The sequence below is a fragment of the Hyaena hyaena genome, unplaced genomic scaffold (genome assembly GCF_003009895.1).
Source record: "Hyaena hyaena isolate Hyena2069 unplaced genomic scaffold, ASM300989v1 scaffold_589, whole genome shotgun sequence".
NCBI classification, from domain to species: Eukaryota; Metazoa; Chordata; class Mammalia; order Carnivora; family Hyaenidae; genus Hyaena; species Hyaena hyaena.
The window spans coordinates 1,035,370-1,051,597 of record NW_024081220.1 but is presented as its reverse complement, the minus strand read 5'-3'; the positions used below and the strand labels follow the sequence as shown (position 1 = coordinate 1,051,597).

Sequence of the window (16,228 nt, the reverse complement as noted above, 5' to 3'; positions counted from 1 at the left end):
CCTTCTCCAGCACCCTACTTCTCAGGAAGTTGGCAGGAAATGGTCCCCACAACCCTGCAAGCCCTTTCTCCGGCCTCTGCGCCCCCCCCCCCCCCCCCCCCCACCCCGCTTCAGGAAGGAAAGCCCGTTAGGCAGGCCAGCCTGACCTGGAGCCTTAGCTGAAACCTTCTGGTGAGTGGCAGCTTCTGGGCTGGTGGGGAATCCCTCCAGCTGAGTTCTGTCAAGGTCAGGGGACACGGAGGAGGATGAGTGCAGCTGTATCCTTATGACTCACTTGGCCTTGTTTCTTCTTTACACATCGGGCTTCCGCATAGGTACACAAAGTAGTAACACCACTACTAGCAGCCAATAATAGCGGTGCCTGCTAGTAAGACCTCCTCCCCAGCACTTTCAGGAATTAGCTCAAGCCTTCATACCATCCATGACACAGGTCTTCTACCCATTTTACAGATAAGAGAACAGACTCAGAGGATAAGGACCTTGCCTGAAGTCTCATTGACTAGTGGGGGCCAAATCACAAGCCGCCTCTCCCCCTTCCCAGGTCCGCCTCACCCCTGCTGCAGACACCCTGCGGGAATCCAGGGACCACTCTCGACCCTGCCCTTCGGGGGGCTAGCTCCTTCCTCTTTCTGGGCCTCGGCTTCCGCGTTGGTATTCCCCGGGTTACCCACGGTCTTTCCAGATCGCCCGCCCGCTGCACCCGCCACCTGTCGCCCACGTCCCCCGGAACGGCGCGCCCATGGGGCCGCAAAGGAGAGAGCGGCAGACAGCGGCGGGCCAAGCCTTTATTGCGGGGCGGCTGGAGGAGCGCCGAGCGCGGGGCCGCCCAGGTCCGCAGCGAACTCCTCGGCGGGCTCGTCGGCGAACGCGGCGCGGTGCATGGCGGCGACGTAGCTGCGGCCGCTGGGGTCGGCCAGGCGCATGCGCACCAGGGGCAGGAAGCGCTCCGTGCAGAAGTAGCGCAGCGCGGGACGCGGGTCGCGCAGCGCCGCGAGGAAGACCTGCGGCGGCGGGAGAAGGAGGCGCGTGGCCGGGACTGGCCGCCGCTCCCCCCCCCCCCCACGCGTCGTCTTTGTTCCCGGGGCCGCGCCCGGCGCCTACCTCGGTAACCTCCTCCGGGTCCTGCGCCGCCTCGCGTAAGATCCGCTCCAAATGGCGCTGGTAGCGGGAGAAGAGGTCGCGGGTCTCCGCGTCCGCGCCGTTCAGCGCTCCGCCCGGGCCGCCCTCCAGCTTATCCTGGAAGGCGGTGCGCACCGGGCCGCACTCGATGAGGCTCACGCTGCGGGCACAGAGCGGCGGGTGGGCGGGGGCGCGGCAAGCGGGACGGACCAGGCGGGCAGGGGGCGAGACGGGGTCTGCGCGTGGGCCTCGGGCCCGAGGTAACCAGAGCGTTTGAAAAGCGGCTTACTGCCGGAAAAGCCCCTCTCCCCCGCCACACACACAGCCATTTGGGGGTGTGAGAGAGACGTGCGTCAGAATCCTATCCTGGCAGGCTCCCCTCAGCTGTGTGATCTTGGGCAAGTCACGTAACCTCTCTGGGCCTCCGCTTCCCAGCTGGGTGGCGGAAGTGAGCTAACGAGTGCCAAGTGCCCAGTACTGCACCTGGCATACGACTGTGAGCCACAGTGGAGAGGAGCCAGGGAGAACGCCTGAGAGTGGCTCAAACAGGTCAAGGTGCTGGGGTTCCCAAAGTCAGGGTTCAGAGGGTGCTGGGGGCGGGGCGGTGACTCACTGGACCCCGAAGGGCGGCAGCAGAACCGCCAAACTCTCGCATAGACCTTCGACTGCGAACTTGCTGGCGCAGTAAACGGCGTTGAATGGCAACCCTTCCAGGAGAGATGAGGCTTTTGGAGGCGCATCTGGGATGGCATCCGCCCCGAGCCCACCGTAGCGCGTGGCATGGCACCAGGCCTCGCCCCTCCCGTTAGCTCTGCCCCATTCCACGCACCCATCAAGCCGCCGAAGCTCCCCGTCACCAATATGCGTCCCGAGCGGCGACGCTTCATGTCCGGGAGGAAGGCCTGCAGTGTCCGCACCGTCCCTGCCACGTTCACGTCCAGCACAGACCCGACGGCGCCAGCCTCATGCGCCTCCAGCGGCCCGAGCAGGCCCCGGCCCGCATTACACACTGTGGGGAGAGAGGCCGAACGCCACCTGCCTCGCCTTCCTCCGACCCAGCCTGTCCCCTTGTGGTCCCGGGGCTCCAGGACATTTTGGTTTGGACATAGGGCAGGAAAGGCTCCTGCACACATGTTTCGGGGAGACTCACCCAGCACGTCCACGCGGCCCTCCGTCACGCGTGCGCGAGCAGCGGCCACGGAATCTGCATCCCTCACGTCCAGCTGCAACGTCTCCAGGGAGCCAGGAGGGCACCCTCGGGACTGAGCCGCCTCCCACAGTGGGCCCTGCGCCCCCAGGTCCCGCAGCGTGGCATACACTGGAGGTTCAGGGAGAAGAGGATCTGAATTCCCTGCTTACCCCCACCTGGGTCCCCTTGAACCAGCGATTGCTCCCTTCTCTCCTGTCCCAGCCCCTCATATACCTTTGAAGCTCCTGGAGGGGTCAGATGCCAGACGCAGGGCCAGGTGCAGGCCAATGCCCGAGGAGCAGCCGGTGATGAGCACCACCGTGCGGTCCATGGGGAGCCGGGCGCGTTTGGACAGGGGCAGGGGAATGCAAGGCTCAAGGCTCCGGTCGCTGAGCTTGAGAGGCCCTGCCTTGCCCCGCCTACGGGGTGCCCACCCCTTGTTGTGTCTCCAGCATAATCTCAAGGCTGAGCCCTCCCGCCAGTCTGGGACCTCCTCTCCCCACCATGTATCTCGGTCAAAGCAGAGATGAGGCCCCTGCTCGGAATACCCCTTCTTCCATTGCTGGTCAGAGGGAGGGCAAAGCTTTGCAAGCAGACGTGGACTCTCATGTGGGCGGTGAGTGACCTGGGCGCATCTTCCCCTGTGTGTGCCTCTGTCCCACAGGAACAATGATAGGTTCAAAGTTTGCTGCTGAGGGTGTGAAAGCAAATGTTTTGGGGAGGGCCTTATCAGTCCCAAGGTCAGGTGTTAGTATTACATATGGGGAGGCTGAGGCAAGGGGGCTGGGGGAAATAGCGTCACACCAGTGTCCGTGCTGTAGTCCTGGGTCCTCCTGGGCATCTCGGTCGTGACATTTGGACAGACAGACCCAGGTGATTCACCAGTTTATTAAGTTGTATTAAAACAGTACTTTGAAAAAAAATAAAACAGTACTTTGATCCCACATTTGGGGTGGTAGAGAACAGCTCACCCCTCTCCACAGTTCCCATGCTTGATCCCCCAGCAGGTCTGGAGTTCCTTTGCCCAGGCCTGGGGCCCGCCTGGGATGCCTGTCCAGCTCCAGGCCCTGGTAACCTGCCCAGGCCTGGAATTTGGGAAGAACACTGCCCAGAGGGTGGTCAATCTGTCACAAGGAGCCAGCCACCAACCGGGGGTAATATCTGAGGAAGAGCTGCTTGGCCAGGTCCACAGTGTCTCCACGGGGCTGGCTAGGATACCTCTGTGTGCTCAGGACAAAGGTCTGCTCCAGCTGGAAGGCATTCTTGTCAAACTGGTGCTGTTGGAAGGGGATGCCTCGGACCAGGCTCTCGACCAGCATCTCCATGAAGAGCCGCCAGCGCGGGGTGTAGTAGTCGGCCACCAGCCCGGCCAGCTGCTTGTTAGCGTAATCTAGGATGTTGCCCTCCGGCCCCCACAGGGTCAGCTGGTAGCGGCTGTTCAGCTCATAGAAATGGGCCTCGGCCTCACTGATGGCCGCCGCCCGGGCCTGCTCCAGCCAGCTGCCCAGCAGGAAGCGGCTGTCACTGGCCAGCACTTTGTCCAGCGAGGGCAGAAGCTCATAGACCAGGATGCCCGCCGCCCTCAGCAGGGGAACCAGCTCCTTGTTCAGGTAGGCGGCCCTCGCCTCCCCATAGTACAAGCTGACCAGCTCCTGGGCCGCCTGGCGAGTGACGTCCAGCAGGTCGTAGCGGAAGGTGGGGCTGGTGGCCAGGGTGGGGGTGGCTGTCAGCAGCAGCCGCCAGGCCTCGAACACATCTGATCGATTGTACCAGACGGTGGTAAGCATCCGCAGGGACGGCCTCCTGACCAGAGGGCTCCGGTTGTGCCCGCTGCAGGCTTCACCGGAGCAGTTGTAGACACTCCTGAGAAGCAGCCTCCAGGCGGCCTCTGTGTTTCCGTGGGAGGCCCCATACCGACGGGCCGCAAAGCCAGCCACCCAGGCCTCCAGGTCTGCCACTGGGTCCTTCCGCCAGCCCAGCTCGGCCATGAGGGCATAGACCACTTCGTTCTGGCCAATGCCCTCCGGGGCCATGCCTGTGCCTACCATGGTGGAATTGGGGAAGAGGCGGGCGGCGGCAGGACCTCGGTTCACGGCCTCCAGGGCCCCGAACAGACCGTGGTTGCCCCCAAAGTTATGCAGCATGCACCAGATGAAGGGCTGGCCCTGGAAGGAGGCTGTTCGGAGGTACACAGGCTGGCTCTCGGCAAACAGGTCCAGAACCAAGAGGCGGCCACGGGGCACTGCCCCCAGCACGGCTCTCACCTGGGCCGGCCCCCAGAACTCGGGCTGGTGCTGGAAAAGCCAGCCTTGGAGCAGCCACACGGCGTCAGGGTCCACTGTGGTGGGGGGAGGGGTGGGGAGACAGAAAAGAGGGCTGATGAGAGGACAGGGGGCAGGGGAACATTCACCCCATTCCACAGATGAGGAAACAGAGGTCCAGAGAGGTTAAATGACTCTACCACAGGACACTCCTTCCTCTGTCACCCCCAGCCCACGGGGCACAGCATCACACACAGCCTTCCCATCTCCTCCTCCTCCCACTGACCTATGCCACATGTCCCTGAGGGCGAGGGGGGAAACTCCCCTTTCCACCTCCCCCTGGCACCGAACCTGTGACCATGGCCTGGTAGACAGAGGCTGTGGCTGATGCAAGGTAGGAGGGCTCCGAGGAGGGGGGCTGCATCTCGTTGAAAGTGTCGGCCCCGTAGATGTGATCCGTGCCAAACTCTTTGGTCAGTTCCCGCAGGAAGAGGCTCCCAATGATAGGGAACAGAGGGTCTTCCGGAGCCAGGAGGAAGGAGCAGGAGTAGGAGCAGTTGAAGTGTCCCCAGCTGCCCAGCTGGGTGACATTGACCTGAGGGAACACCCTAGTAGCAGGGACAATCCAAACATTTACTGGAGGCCGATGTGGTATCCATCGCCAGCCTCACTAGCTTATCTGCAGTTCCTGGAACCCATCCCGGTTTCTCCGGCCTCTGTGCCTTTGCACATGCTGTGCCCTGTGGCCGGAGTCCTTTCCTCCTCCCTCCCTGCTTAACTAGCAGGTTACTCTTCAGCACCTCATCTGGAAAGCTGCAGTCTCTCGCCCTCCCACAGGCCTAAGCAAGCAACCTTCAGTTTTCAACATCTGGCCCAGTGCTGGCTCTGCGCTGAGCCCTGGGTGGCCTACTTCCCCAGGCAAGAGCAGGCTAGACAGAGAAGTGGGCCCATGTATGTTCCCGTCCTTATCCCTGCGCTGTCTCCCCCTGCCGACCTGTCACCCAGCAGGGGGAGACCGCAGTGTACCTTTGTCGCTGCCTCCTAGCGCCCAGCACAGAGCCTTGTCTGACCAATGTTTGCTGACTGTATGAACGAGGCTCTTGCAACCCAGCCAGGAGGTGAAGGGGTGGCCAGTAAGGCCAGTAGAGTGCGCTAAGCCCTGTGACAGTCGTGGGAACCAGGCTGTCATGGGCATGGAGGAGGTGGTAACCAATGCTTGGGGCCCCAGCAGGGCTACCCAAAGGACAGGAGGTCTCAGCTGGACCCTGAAGAATTTTCCAGTCACAGCAGAGAAAGAGGTGGTAGTACAGAGGAACAGAAAGGACAGAGAAGACTGCCGCACAGCAAGTGTCACTAAATAAGAGTGCCATCTGGAAAGACTCATATATTTTACAAGTAAGGAAACGGAAGCACAGAAGCAGTCATGTAATAGGAGTCCAAGTTCATGTTGCTAGTCCGTAGCAGAGCCAGGAATCAAGCCCAGGCCTACATCCAGAGCTTCAGTTTTTCTCTAAATCACATCTTGCAGGGGAAAAGGGATTTTCTTTCTGAGCTGAGTGGGGGGTGGGGTGGGGGGAAGGGAACCTTACCTGGTGATAGCCTTGGGGACGTGTCCTGCGAATGCAGGCAACACTGGGGTCATGCCGAAGGAGCGCATCCGGTCCAGGATCCGGTGCTGGGGGGAACAGACGGGGAGCTGGTGGGCAAGGCCCTGAGGCGGGAGATCCTTACCACCACCGCCACCCCAGCCCTGGGGCACAGAGTTCCCTTCAAGGCCGTTAAGAGCCCCAAGGCTGGCCAAAGACCAGCCTCCTTGGCCCAGGACTCTCTAGCACTTTCCAATTCAGCCCCCTTTCCTTCCCCGTCCTTTTACCTGTAGGTAAAGCTGTTTGAGGTGCCAGGAGCGGGGCAGGGGGCCACCCCAGGTGTGCAGGTTGCCCATGCGCGCCCAGGCCAGGAAGGCAGGGCCAGTGAAGTACTCATCGATCTCTGACTGGGTCAGGCCCAAGGCCAGGTACACCTGAGGAGGAGGGCGATCCCCACACGTAAGTACATGTAAATACATTCATCTCCATTCATCGATTCATTCATTTAACAAACACTCTTTCATCTCTTCCCTGTGCTGAGCCCTAGAGTTACTAAGACAAAAAGTGACCCTTGGCAGGAGCCCGGGGTTCAAGAGAAACAGACCCGTGAACAGGTGAATTTACTAATCTGTCAGCCTTGTCGCAAGGGCGAAATGAGGCACAAAGGGGCTCTCTCCAAAGTGGGGGAGGGGCCTTAGGAGGCTTCATGGAACAAGGCTGGCTAGAGTGATGGGTGAGGCCAGCTCCCCAGGGAGCCCTCAGGGCCCCTGAAGGCCCCAGGCCGAGGAGAGCCTGAAGGTGACAGGAGCCCCTGTCGGGACAGCAGCAGGTCTCCACCAGACTTGCACCTCAGAAAGGACATGGCTGGAATTTAAGAGCCAGGAGTCCTGTTCAGTGGCTCTTGTGGGGGGGGGGGGCACCCAGGGAGAGGGGCAAGAGCCTGAACTGGTGCCATGAATCAGGATAAAGAGGATGAGGCAGATCAAGAGCTGCTGATGAGACAGAATCCAGGGAAGGAGCAGCCTGACCGGCTGTGGGGGTGGGGAGAGAGGGGAGCCCGGCTTCTGAAAGTGTTTCTAGGGGGATGCCGGGCTCCAGCCCTCCACAAGCGCTCCTGTGTTTGGCTCGGCAACAGAAGCCTGTTTCCAGATGGCTAGGGCCATCGTGCACGCCACAGATACTTCTCAAGTCGTTAGTCTGTGTACCAGACGCTGGGCTGGGGGGAGGCAGGGACACAGGGGGAAGGAGGATGTGGTGGGCACGCACCCGCTGCCAGACGGCCTCCTGGCCGCTCCAGGCCAGTGCCAGGTTGATGCCATTCAGTGCCATCCAGTCCAGCTCCTTCTCCCAGCGGGCCCAGCCCCACCACACGAAGGAGTAGCTGTGCGTGCACACGTTCTGGTAATAGCGGTACCTGCAGGCAGGGGCATGAGCTGCGGCATGTCCCTGGGGGCGCAGGGGATGCCCCCCACCCCCACCCCAGATCTAGCCCAGAGGGGAGGTGTCCCAAGTGCAGCCCCTCTGCTGCTTCACTCTAGGACCCACCCGAGGTAGAGTTGAGACTCAGTACTGAGGCAGGAGGGGAGGGAGACTCGGGTGACAAGGTGACCAAAGTAAAGCCATTTGGTTTTAGGCTGACCCTTAACCTAAAAGTCAGCAGGTCGTTAAAAAGAGTCACAAGATCCCACTCATGGAAAACCACAAGACCCCACTCCCTCCCGCAGTAAAAGTCACAAAGGCCGGACATTCTTAAAACTGCTCCCTGTGGGTAAATCCACAACCCAGTCACAACCCTAAAACAATGGAAAAGCTAACCACCCAGTGTAAAGGTTAAATCCTAAGTTAAAGAGTAAGCCTCTCCCTATATGGAGAGCTAATCTAAAAAACTTACAAAACCCTTCGTTAGAAGCAAAGGGGTGGGTGTTCTCTTCCTCATCTGGGAGGAGAGGTCCCTACTTTGTAAAGTAGCACCTTACTTACTTCTAGACTTAATAAGTCTTTGTCCCGTTCTCTAAACGGCTTGCTCTTGAATCTTCCTCCCAGAAAGCCGAGAACTTTCTTGGCGAGGGTCCTGAGACCCTCCCATTTGGGACCTCGGACTGTCTGGTATCAGTATGGGAGCTTCCTAGGTGCCCCCCACCTGTAGCCAGGCAGGTATCTGGGAGAGCACATTTGACTCTTCTAGAGCCCCCTTCGGCACAGTGTTTAAGTGTCTATGGCGACACTGGCCCCTCTCCTGTAATTAGGGGGATGTGTGTCCCTCTCCCCACAGTCCACAGATGAGTGAACACACCACCTCCCTGCCGTGGGACAAGTGCCAGAGCGGAAGCTGTGAGGGGGTGGGTGCCATTCCTCTGTGGTGCATCTGCCAAGAGAAGGTGGGGAGGGAAATGAATAACATTTTTGGTCAGTAATTAATGCACCACAAATTCTACGCCCGTCACTGTGCAAATCCTCACAACCAACACTGCGGGTAGATGTCATTATTTCCATTTTTCAGATGAGCCAGCGAGGCTCTGAGAGGCCAAGTGACTTGTTCAAGGACACACGGCTTTTAGAGGCAGAGCCTCTGGGATCCGAAGCCAGAGTTGTGCGACCCTAAGGCCACCGCCACATCCAGCTCAGTCGCTGCGGTAGCGACCAGGCGAGCGCCCGGGTGGGGCGGAGACTCGGCGAGGGGGTGGGGCGGGGACTCGACGAGGGGCGGAGCCCCAGGGCGGAAGGCAGGTGTCTGCAGCCGCGGGGGGCGTGGAGCCCGCTGAACGGGCGGGCCCCGTACCTGTTGGGCGTGGCCTCGGTCAGCTCCTCGGGCACTATGGGCAGCGGCTCCGGCAGGCGCAGCTGAGAGCCCGACCAGGCCACGTGGCAGCCGCAGAAGTCGCGCAGGTAGCGGTGCAGCCCTGCGGCGGCGGCCACGCCGGTGGAGCCGACCACCCGCACGCGCGCCCCGGAGCCGCCGCCGCTCAGGCGGTAGGTGTCCAGCCCGGACTCGGCCGCCAGAGCGCGCTCCACCGACACCGAGAAGGCGGCCGCCGGCCCGGGCCCCAGCAGCCGGCCCAGCAGCGCCCGCACGGCCGCCGCCTCCCGGCCCTCGTCCCCGGCCGAACCTCCCGCGGCGGTCAGGAGCAGAAAGCCCAGGACCGCGGCCGTAGCCGCCGCCTCCATGGTCTGGCGGTTTCAGTCCGGCTGCGGCCCCGCGGGCTATCAATTGGGACTGGAGACTAGGGGCGGGACGGCCCGCCGTCCAATCAGCCCCTGGGCCTCAGGCCACGTGGCACAGAAATTAATGCACCAGCAGCCTCGGAAGGGAGTGCGCTTCCGGGCCCCGGACCAGCTCCCGGAGGGTGTCTTCTGACCGCACGTGGTGCGGGAGCGTGTGACCCCAGTGTCATCAAAAGCCTGGGATGTGACCCGCTGCCCTTCACAAGCGCCAAGGCGCCCTTGTACCTGAAGAGCTTTCACATGCGATTTCACTGTCCTTCCATCCAGGCAACCTTCCACAACGGATATTTTTATGTGGAGTTTTATTTTGTACCAGGCACTGCCACCCTTCTCTAGGGAGGACCTAGAAACCAAATACTTACATAAATAAAGATAGCAATTATAGTTGTGGTGCTGTGAGGAAATACAAAGGGACCTGGCCTAAAGCTTCCACACTTGATCTTAGACAAAAGGCCCAGAAGTGATTTGGCCTAAAGCTTCTATTTTTTTCTTTTATGTTTTATTTATTTCAGAGAGAGAGATTGAGACTGTGAGCAGGGGAGAGTCAGAGAGAGAGGAAAATACAGAATCTGAAACAGGCTCCAGGCTCTGAGCTGGCTGTCAGCACAGAGCCCGACGTGGGGCTCAAACCTACAAACCATGAGATCATGACCTGAGCTGAAGTCGGCCGCTTAACTGACTGAGCCACCCAGGCGCCCCTCGGCCTAAAGCTTCTAAAAGGAAGTGACATTTAATGTGAATCACATTGGAATTGCCTAGGAAAAGAGGGGGGAGAGAACATTCTGGGCAGAGAAAATGTATATATGAAGACCAGGAGGGTAAAGAAAGCTGGGCAGATTTGAGGAACTAAAAATTCAGGAAGTTGGAGGAGAGATAGGTCATGTGAGCCTGGTCTGGCCGCGGTGGGGCAGGGCCCCGTAGGCATGTTAAGGGCTCTCCATTTGATCCTTAAAGGGCAGCCGCAGCAGGACAGGTCAAGAGTTGCCTTCATTTTAGATACTGGGAAACTGAAGCCAGAGAGAGGATGTGACTCGGACAAGATCAGTAACCTGTAGGAGAGCACGTCTATGACTAGAACCCGGACCTCCTAACTCCCAGGCCAGTGTTCTTGCCACCGTTCCCAAATGATGCAACTTTTCAGGCTACCTGCCCGGGCAGGGTGGGGTTTGGCGGGGCTGTGTGCTGGCAGGTAGAGATGGGGCCTTTAGGAGGACCACACTTTCTGAGAAGAGTCCGGGTCCTTTTGGAGGCAGATGTAGGTTTTTCCAGATTGTCGGGCCTGATGAAGCTGTTTAGAGAAAGGGGAGGGGTCAGAGGAGAGTTAGCAGTCCAGAGAATCCAGAGCCCAGAAGAGACCATGGGAGTCCACTGAGCTTGCCCTGTTTCTCTGCCCCGTGCCCGGGCCCAGGCACAAGCTGCAGTCCCCTGCCTCGTTCCCAGCTCAGCCAGCGGCCTCCGCAGGAGGTGCAGCCCTGCTGCCAGTCAGTTCCTGGTATCAGGAGGTTCTCACCCAATGCCAGGGAGCAGCTCCAAAACCAGCCCAGAGAGATGTGCCCTCATGGCGCCATAGCTATAGCCCCAGGGGCCCCTCTCCGCTTCCCTCCAGAAACACCCCCTCCTCGCCATTTTCCCTCCAAACACTCCTTGCTCTGGATAAGACTTGTCAGATTCTCCTCCTAGAACGTGTTTTACCAGCATTTCTAGATCTTAGGGAACACAGGAGTTGGGGGAGTTGGGCCGCAGGTCGTCAGGATTCAGCGGGCCTCGTATGGGGTCTGGGTTCATCTACAGTGGTGGGGGTTGCTGGCAATGGCCAAAGGTGAGGGACCACGTGCAGGGGGGTGGTGAGCACATTCAAAGCCTGGGCTCACGGATGCTGCTAGGAACTTCACTGGTTATGGTGGACACGTCACACTGTCTCTTTGCTCACCTTCTTCACTAGGCTGGGAACTCTCAGAGGACAGTAGGGGGCTGGATGAAGAAATTACGGTACACCAATTGGATGAAATAGCAAGCATTTGCTTAAAAAAAAAGGATGAGGAAGACATGTGGTGTTGATTCAGAATGTTCTGCAAACTATACATATATATATGTATACATATACATATATAGTTCTTTTTTTTTTAATTTTTTTAATGTTTTTATTTATTTCTAGGAGAGAGAGAGAGACAGCGTGAGCAGGGGAGGGTCAGAGAGAGAGGGAGTCACAGACTGAAACAGGCTCCAGGCTCTGAGCTGGCAGTCAGCACAGAGGCCGATGCAGGGCTCAAACCCACGAACCGCGAGATCATGACCTAAGCGAAAGTCGGACGCTTAACCGACTAAGCCACCCAGGCGCCCCTATACATATATAGTTCTATCTGTAGTTTAAATATAGTGGGTATAACAGACTCCCATTTGTGTTTTATTTTATTGTTATTTTTTCCAGCTTTTATTTTTTTTAATTTTTAGATATTTATTTATTTTGAAAGAGAAACAGAGCAAGCAGGGGAGGGACAGAGAGAGAGGGAGACACAGAATCTGAAGCAGGCTCCAGGCTCTGTCTGAGCTGTCAGCACAAAGCCTGACGTGGGGCTCGAACCCACGAACTATGAGATCATGACCTGAGCTGAAGTCAGACACTTAACCCATTAAGCCACCCAGGCGCCCCTAAACATTTTTTTAAATGTTTATTTATTTTTGAGACAGAGAGTGCACGCGTACAAGTTGGGGAGGGGCAAAGAGAGAGACACAGAGTCCAAAGCAGAATCCAAGCTCTGAGCTGTCAGCACAGAGCCTGATATGGGGCTCAAACTGAGGAACTGTGAGATCATGACCTGAGCCAAAGTTGGATACTTAACTGAGCTACCCAGGCACCCCAACTTTTTTTAAATGTTTATTTATTTTGAGAGGTAGAAAGTGTGCAAGTGTGAGCAGGGGAGCGGCAGAGAGAGGAGGGAGAGAGAAAATCCCAAGTAGACTCACACTGTCAGTCCAGAGCCCAACGTGGGGCTTCATCCCACAGTGAGATCATGACCCCAGTCAAAACCAAGAGTCTGATGGTTAACTAACTGTGCCACCCAGGCACCCCTATTTTTTTTTTTTTTTTCAGCTTTTAGAATCTGAAGGATCACTTGCATGGCTCAGCTTGTAAAGCTTCTGACTTCGGCTCAGGTCATGATCTCACTCCTTGTGGTTTCAAGCCCCGTGTCCAGTTCTGTGGACACCTCAGAGCCTGGAGCCTGCTTTGGATTCTGTATCTCCCTCTCTCTCTCTCTCTGACCCAACCCTGCTCACGTTCTGTCTTTCTCTCTCTCTTGCTTTCAAAAATAAACATTTTTTAAAATTAAAAAAAAAACCAACTTTATTTTCCGTCAACCTTCTTTCCTTTTTGTTTGCCTTTGTGGAAGAGCAGCTCAAGACCACTCAGTGGTTGTTCCTATCCATTCAGTGGCTTGAGCAGTGGAAGCCGCAGACCAGTTTTCAGTGGGGGGACTGAGCACCCCAGTCTTCGGCAGGAAACTGCTGCAAAGGCACAGAGCGCACCTGCCCGCCTTCAGACCAGTCTGCAACTTGGAGTTGAGTAGCGGCGAACTCAGGAGCTGGAGCCGTCCATTCCCCCTGAAACTCCTCCTTGGCCACAGCCTTTCCAGCAGCGGCCTGCCCTTCCTTCTCAATCTCTTCAGGGTCTGTGCAGAAGCAGAGACCAAGCGTGACTTCCCATGGGTCCCAGGAATTGATGCCACTCACGTGCAGAACTTCCCGGGCCGGCATCCACCACGCCAGACCCACCGAGTGAGCTCCTTTGTTGTCGCGAGGGAGGGCGATGTCCCCATAGTGCAGAGTCTGTGTTACACAGAACGATGGTAGGCAGGTTAACATAAGACGCCTCTGAGAGAGGCTGGTGGTCAGCCCTGGGATTCGTAACCACCACAAGTCTTGGCTCTGGGGAGGCTGCCTGGATCTGGGTAGGGAAGGTTCCAGGAGCAAAGTGGCCAGCAACAGGGGTGGCTCCTTCAGCACTCTTCGGCACAGCTCGCTGGCCAGTGCTCCTGGATGATAGGACACTCACATCGGCTCGGTTTTCAATGGCAACAACGGCATGAGCTGCCGGCAGAAATTTCTCCCAGGTTCTCTTCAGATTTATGATATAGATACCATCCCTTTTCCTTCTGTAGATGTACTGTTCCATTTGGAAGTCAGCATTGGGGCCACTTAAGTGGGTTCCTGCTGCAAGAAGTTTGAGGTCATCCTCCTTCATTTGCGGGACATAAAGGGCTCCGGACATGGTGAAATTTCCCTTTAAGTTACGTCAGGGACGCGAAAAAAATATATTTTTGCCCATATGGACCCCTCCCTGGGTATCCTGGAAATCTCCCATTTGTGCAAAAAACGAAAGGGGCGCCTGGGTGGCTCAGTCTGTTAAGCGTTGGACTCTTGATTTCGGCTCAGGTCATGATCTCACAGTTTGTGGGTTTGAGCCCTGCGTTGGGCTCTGTGCTGACAGTGTGGAACTTGCTTGGGATTCTCTCTCTCTGTCCCTCCTCCCACTTGCACTCTCTCTCTCAAAATAAATATTTAATAAGCCAGGTAAACAATGGGTTGCTTTGGGTGGGGCACTAGGCGTCTCAGGGTGAGAGGAGTTTTATAACAGGGCCTTTTGTAGTCTGATCATTTTACCACGACACGTTTTATTTTTCCATTAATGTGCATGGATCAAGTGAGAGGTGCTCTCCGCTCTCCATCTGTCTTCCCCCTTTGTTCCTGGCCAGCCTGACCTTCTGCCTATGCACCCCAGAACACCTCCAGGCTCACTTATCACTTTCTGCCTATCTGTCACAGCCTTCAGGATCCCACCCACCTCACGGGTGAGGAGGAATGGGTCCTTCCTTATCTTGCCACCAGGGGACAGCCCACACCCAGGTCATACGTGCCTGGGGAGCTGGGAGAGCGGGCAAGTCATTGAGAGTCCGAGGAGAGCTCCGATGCCCCTTCCATACAGGGCTCCTGGGGGCGGAAAGAGGCGCAGTCCTACACAGGCCCCCAGTGAAGGACAGGACGGAGAGTGGGATCCTGAAAACGGCGATGACATTGTCCCCTAGCTCTACACCACCAAGCTGGCCCATAACCACTCTCTCCCACGCTTGTTCCACAACCTCAAGATGAGGAGCATTCCCTGCACAAAGCACAGACTCCCCCAGCAGACATCTGGGGTCCAGGGATTCCTCAAGAAGGGAATCAGGATACAGGGCATGTCCCCTCCCGTACCCGAGGGCTCCCGGGATTTCCCACACCCTCCATGGCTCACGTCCGTCAGTCCATCTTTCGCCGGCTGGGCTGGAGGCGGCGCAAGGCCGGGAGATCCCAGCAGTTCCGCTCAATGACCTGCCAGCTCAGGTCTTTTCCGCCGGACAAGGGACACATTTTTCCCTGGGGAAGCCCTAGGTCTCCCGGTCCCTGCCCCATTTTATTGTTAGGTACCAGAAAGTTCACCAAGTTAAAGTGCAATTCAATGTGGTTTGTTTTTAGAAAATTCACAGTTGTGCAACCATCGCTATCGTCTAATTTCACATTTTCATTATTCCCCACAAGAAATGCTGCACCCCTTAGCTGTCACCCCCATTTTAATCCGGCCCCAGCCTCATCCTTGGCTAGCCCATCCACTGTCTGTCTCTACAGACTTTCCCATTCTAGGCATTTCACACGAACGGAATCACCCATTACGTGGCCATGTGTCTGGCTTCCCAGCATAATGCTCTTGAGGTCCGTCCATGTTGCGGCACATGGGTCAGTACTCCGTTCCTTTTCACTGTGGAACAAGGCCTTGTGCGTGGATGTGCCACGTTCTGTTCAGCCATTCACCAGCGGATGGACATCTGGGTGGCTTCCGTTTTGGAGCAATGACCCAGTGCCACTATGCAGACTTGTGCCCCAGTCTCAGTGCATCCCCCACCCCCCCTTTTTCTTGGGTAGAGATGTAGAAGCCGAGTTGTTGGCTCTTATGTTAGTTCTACGTCTAACATTTTGAGGAAATGCCACACTGCTTTCTGAAGGAGCCGTACCATTTCCCACGCCTCCGCGGTTTCCAGTTCCTCCACATCCTTGTCCACACTTGTCCACCTTTCACGGCAGGTCTGATGTGGTTCTGATCTGCGTTTCCCTAATGGTGCCAGGCATCTTTTGCCAGCTTATTGCTCACTTGTGTTTTCTTCCTAGAAATGCCTATTCGAATCCTTTCATTGTTTTATATTAATAAATATTTTTTTTACTTTTTATCTTTTAAGATTTTGCTTTAAGTTTATTTATTTATTTTGAGAGACAGAGAGCACAAGTGGGGGAGGCGCAGAGAGAGGGAGAATCCTGTCAGCGCAGAGCCTGACGAGCAAACTCAAAAAATTGCGAGATCGTGACTTGAGCTGAAATCACCAAAATCAAGAGTCGGATGCTTAACTGACTGAGCCTGCCAGGTGCCCCTAAGACTTAATTTTTAAGTAATCTCTACACCCAACGTGGGGCTGGAACTCATGACCCCAAGATCAAGAGTCACATGCTCTTCCCACTGAGCCAGCCAGGTGCCCCTAATTTTTTTAAACCTTTTATTTATTTTTTATTTTTTTTAAATTTATTTTTGAGACAGAGAGAGAGCACGAGTGGGGGAGGGACAGAGAGAGCACGAGTGGGGGAGGGACAGAGAGAGAGGGAGACACAGAATCCGAAACAGGCTCCAGGCTCTGAGCTGTCAGCACAGAACCCGATGCGGGGCTCGAACCCACGAACCGTGAGATGATGACCTGAGCTGAAGTCGGACGCTTAACCGACGGAGCCACCCAGGCGCCCCTTTTTTAAACCTTTTAAACGAAGGTATTTTTGTC

The 16,228-nt window shown here is 56.9% G+C and overlaps 2 protein-coding genes and 1 pseudogene across 2 annotated transcripts; all 3 read right to left on the bottom strand.

Annotated features, from left to right (window-relative positions):
- Window positions 1-765: 765 nt before the first annotated feature.
- On the bottom strand, window positions 766-3,097 carry HSD17B1 (hydroxysteroid 17-beta dehydrogenase 1). The gene is made up of 6 exons (XM_039256808.1): window positions 2,543-3,097; window positions 2,270-2,437; window positions 1,949-2,128; window positions 1,733-1,826; window positions 1,102-1,279; window positions 766-1,001 (listed from the first exon to the last, which is right to left on the bottom strand). The coding sequence occupies exons 1-6, from the start codon at window positions 2,637-2,639 to the stop codon at window positions 786-788; spliced, it is 933 nt and encodes a 310-aa protein (XP_039112739.1). The 5' UTR covers window positions 2,640-3,097; the 3' UTR covers window positions 766-785.
- An 84-nt stretch (window positions 3,098-3,181) lies between these two features.
- NAGLU (N-acetyl-alpha-glucosaminidase) lies at window positions 3,182-9,347 on the bottom strand. The gene is made up of 6 exons (XM_039256802.1): window positions 8,935-9,347; window positions 7,422-7,569; window positions 6,443-6,589; window positions 6,159-6,244; window positions 4,921-5,177; window positions 3,182-4,646 (listed from the first exon to the last, which is right to left on the bottom strand). The coding sequence occupies exons 1-6, from the start codon at window positions 9,318-9,320 to the stop codon at window positions 3,436-3,438; spliced, it is 2,235 nt and encodes a 744-aa protein (XP_039112733.1). The 5' UTR covers window positions 9,321-9,347; the 3' UTR covers window positions 3,182-3,435.
- Window positions 9,348-12,763: 3,416 nt separating this feature from the next.
- On the bottom strand, window positions 12,764-13,644 carry LOC120248438 (annotated as a pseudogene).
- Between the last annotated feature and the right edge of the window lie 2,584 nt (window positions 13,645-16,228).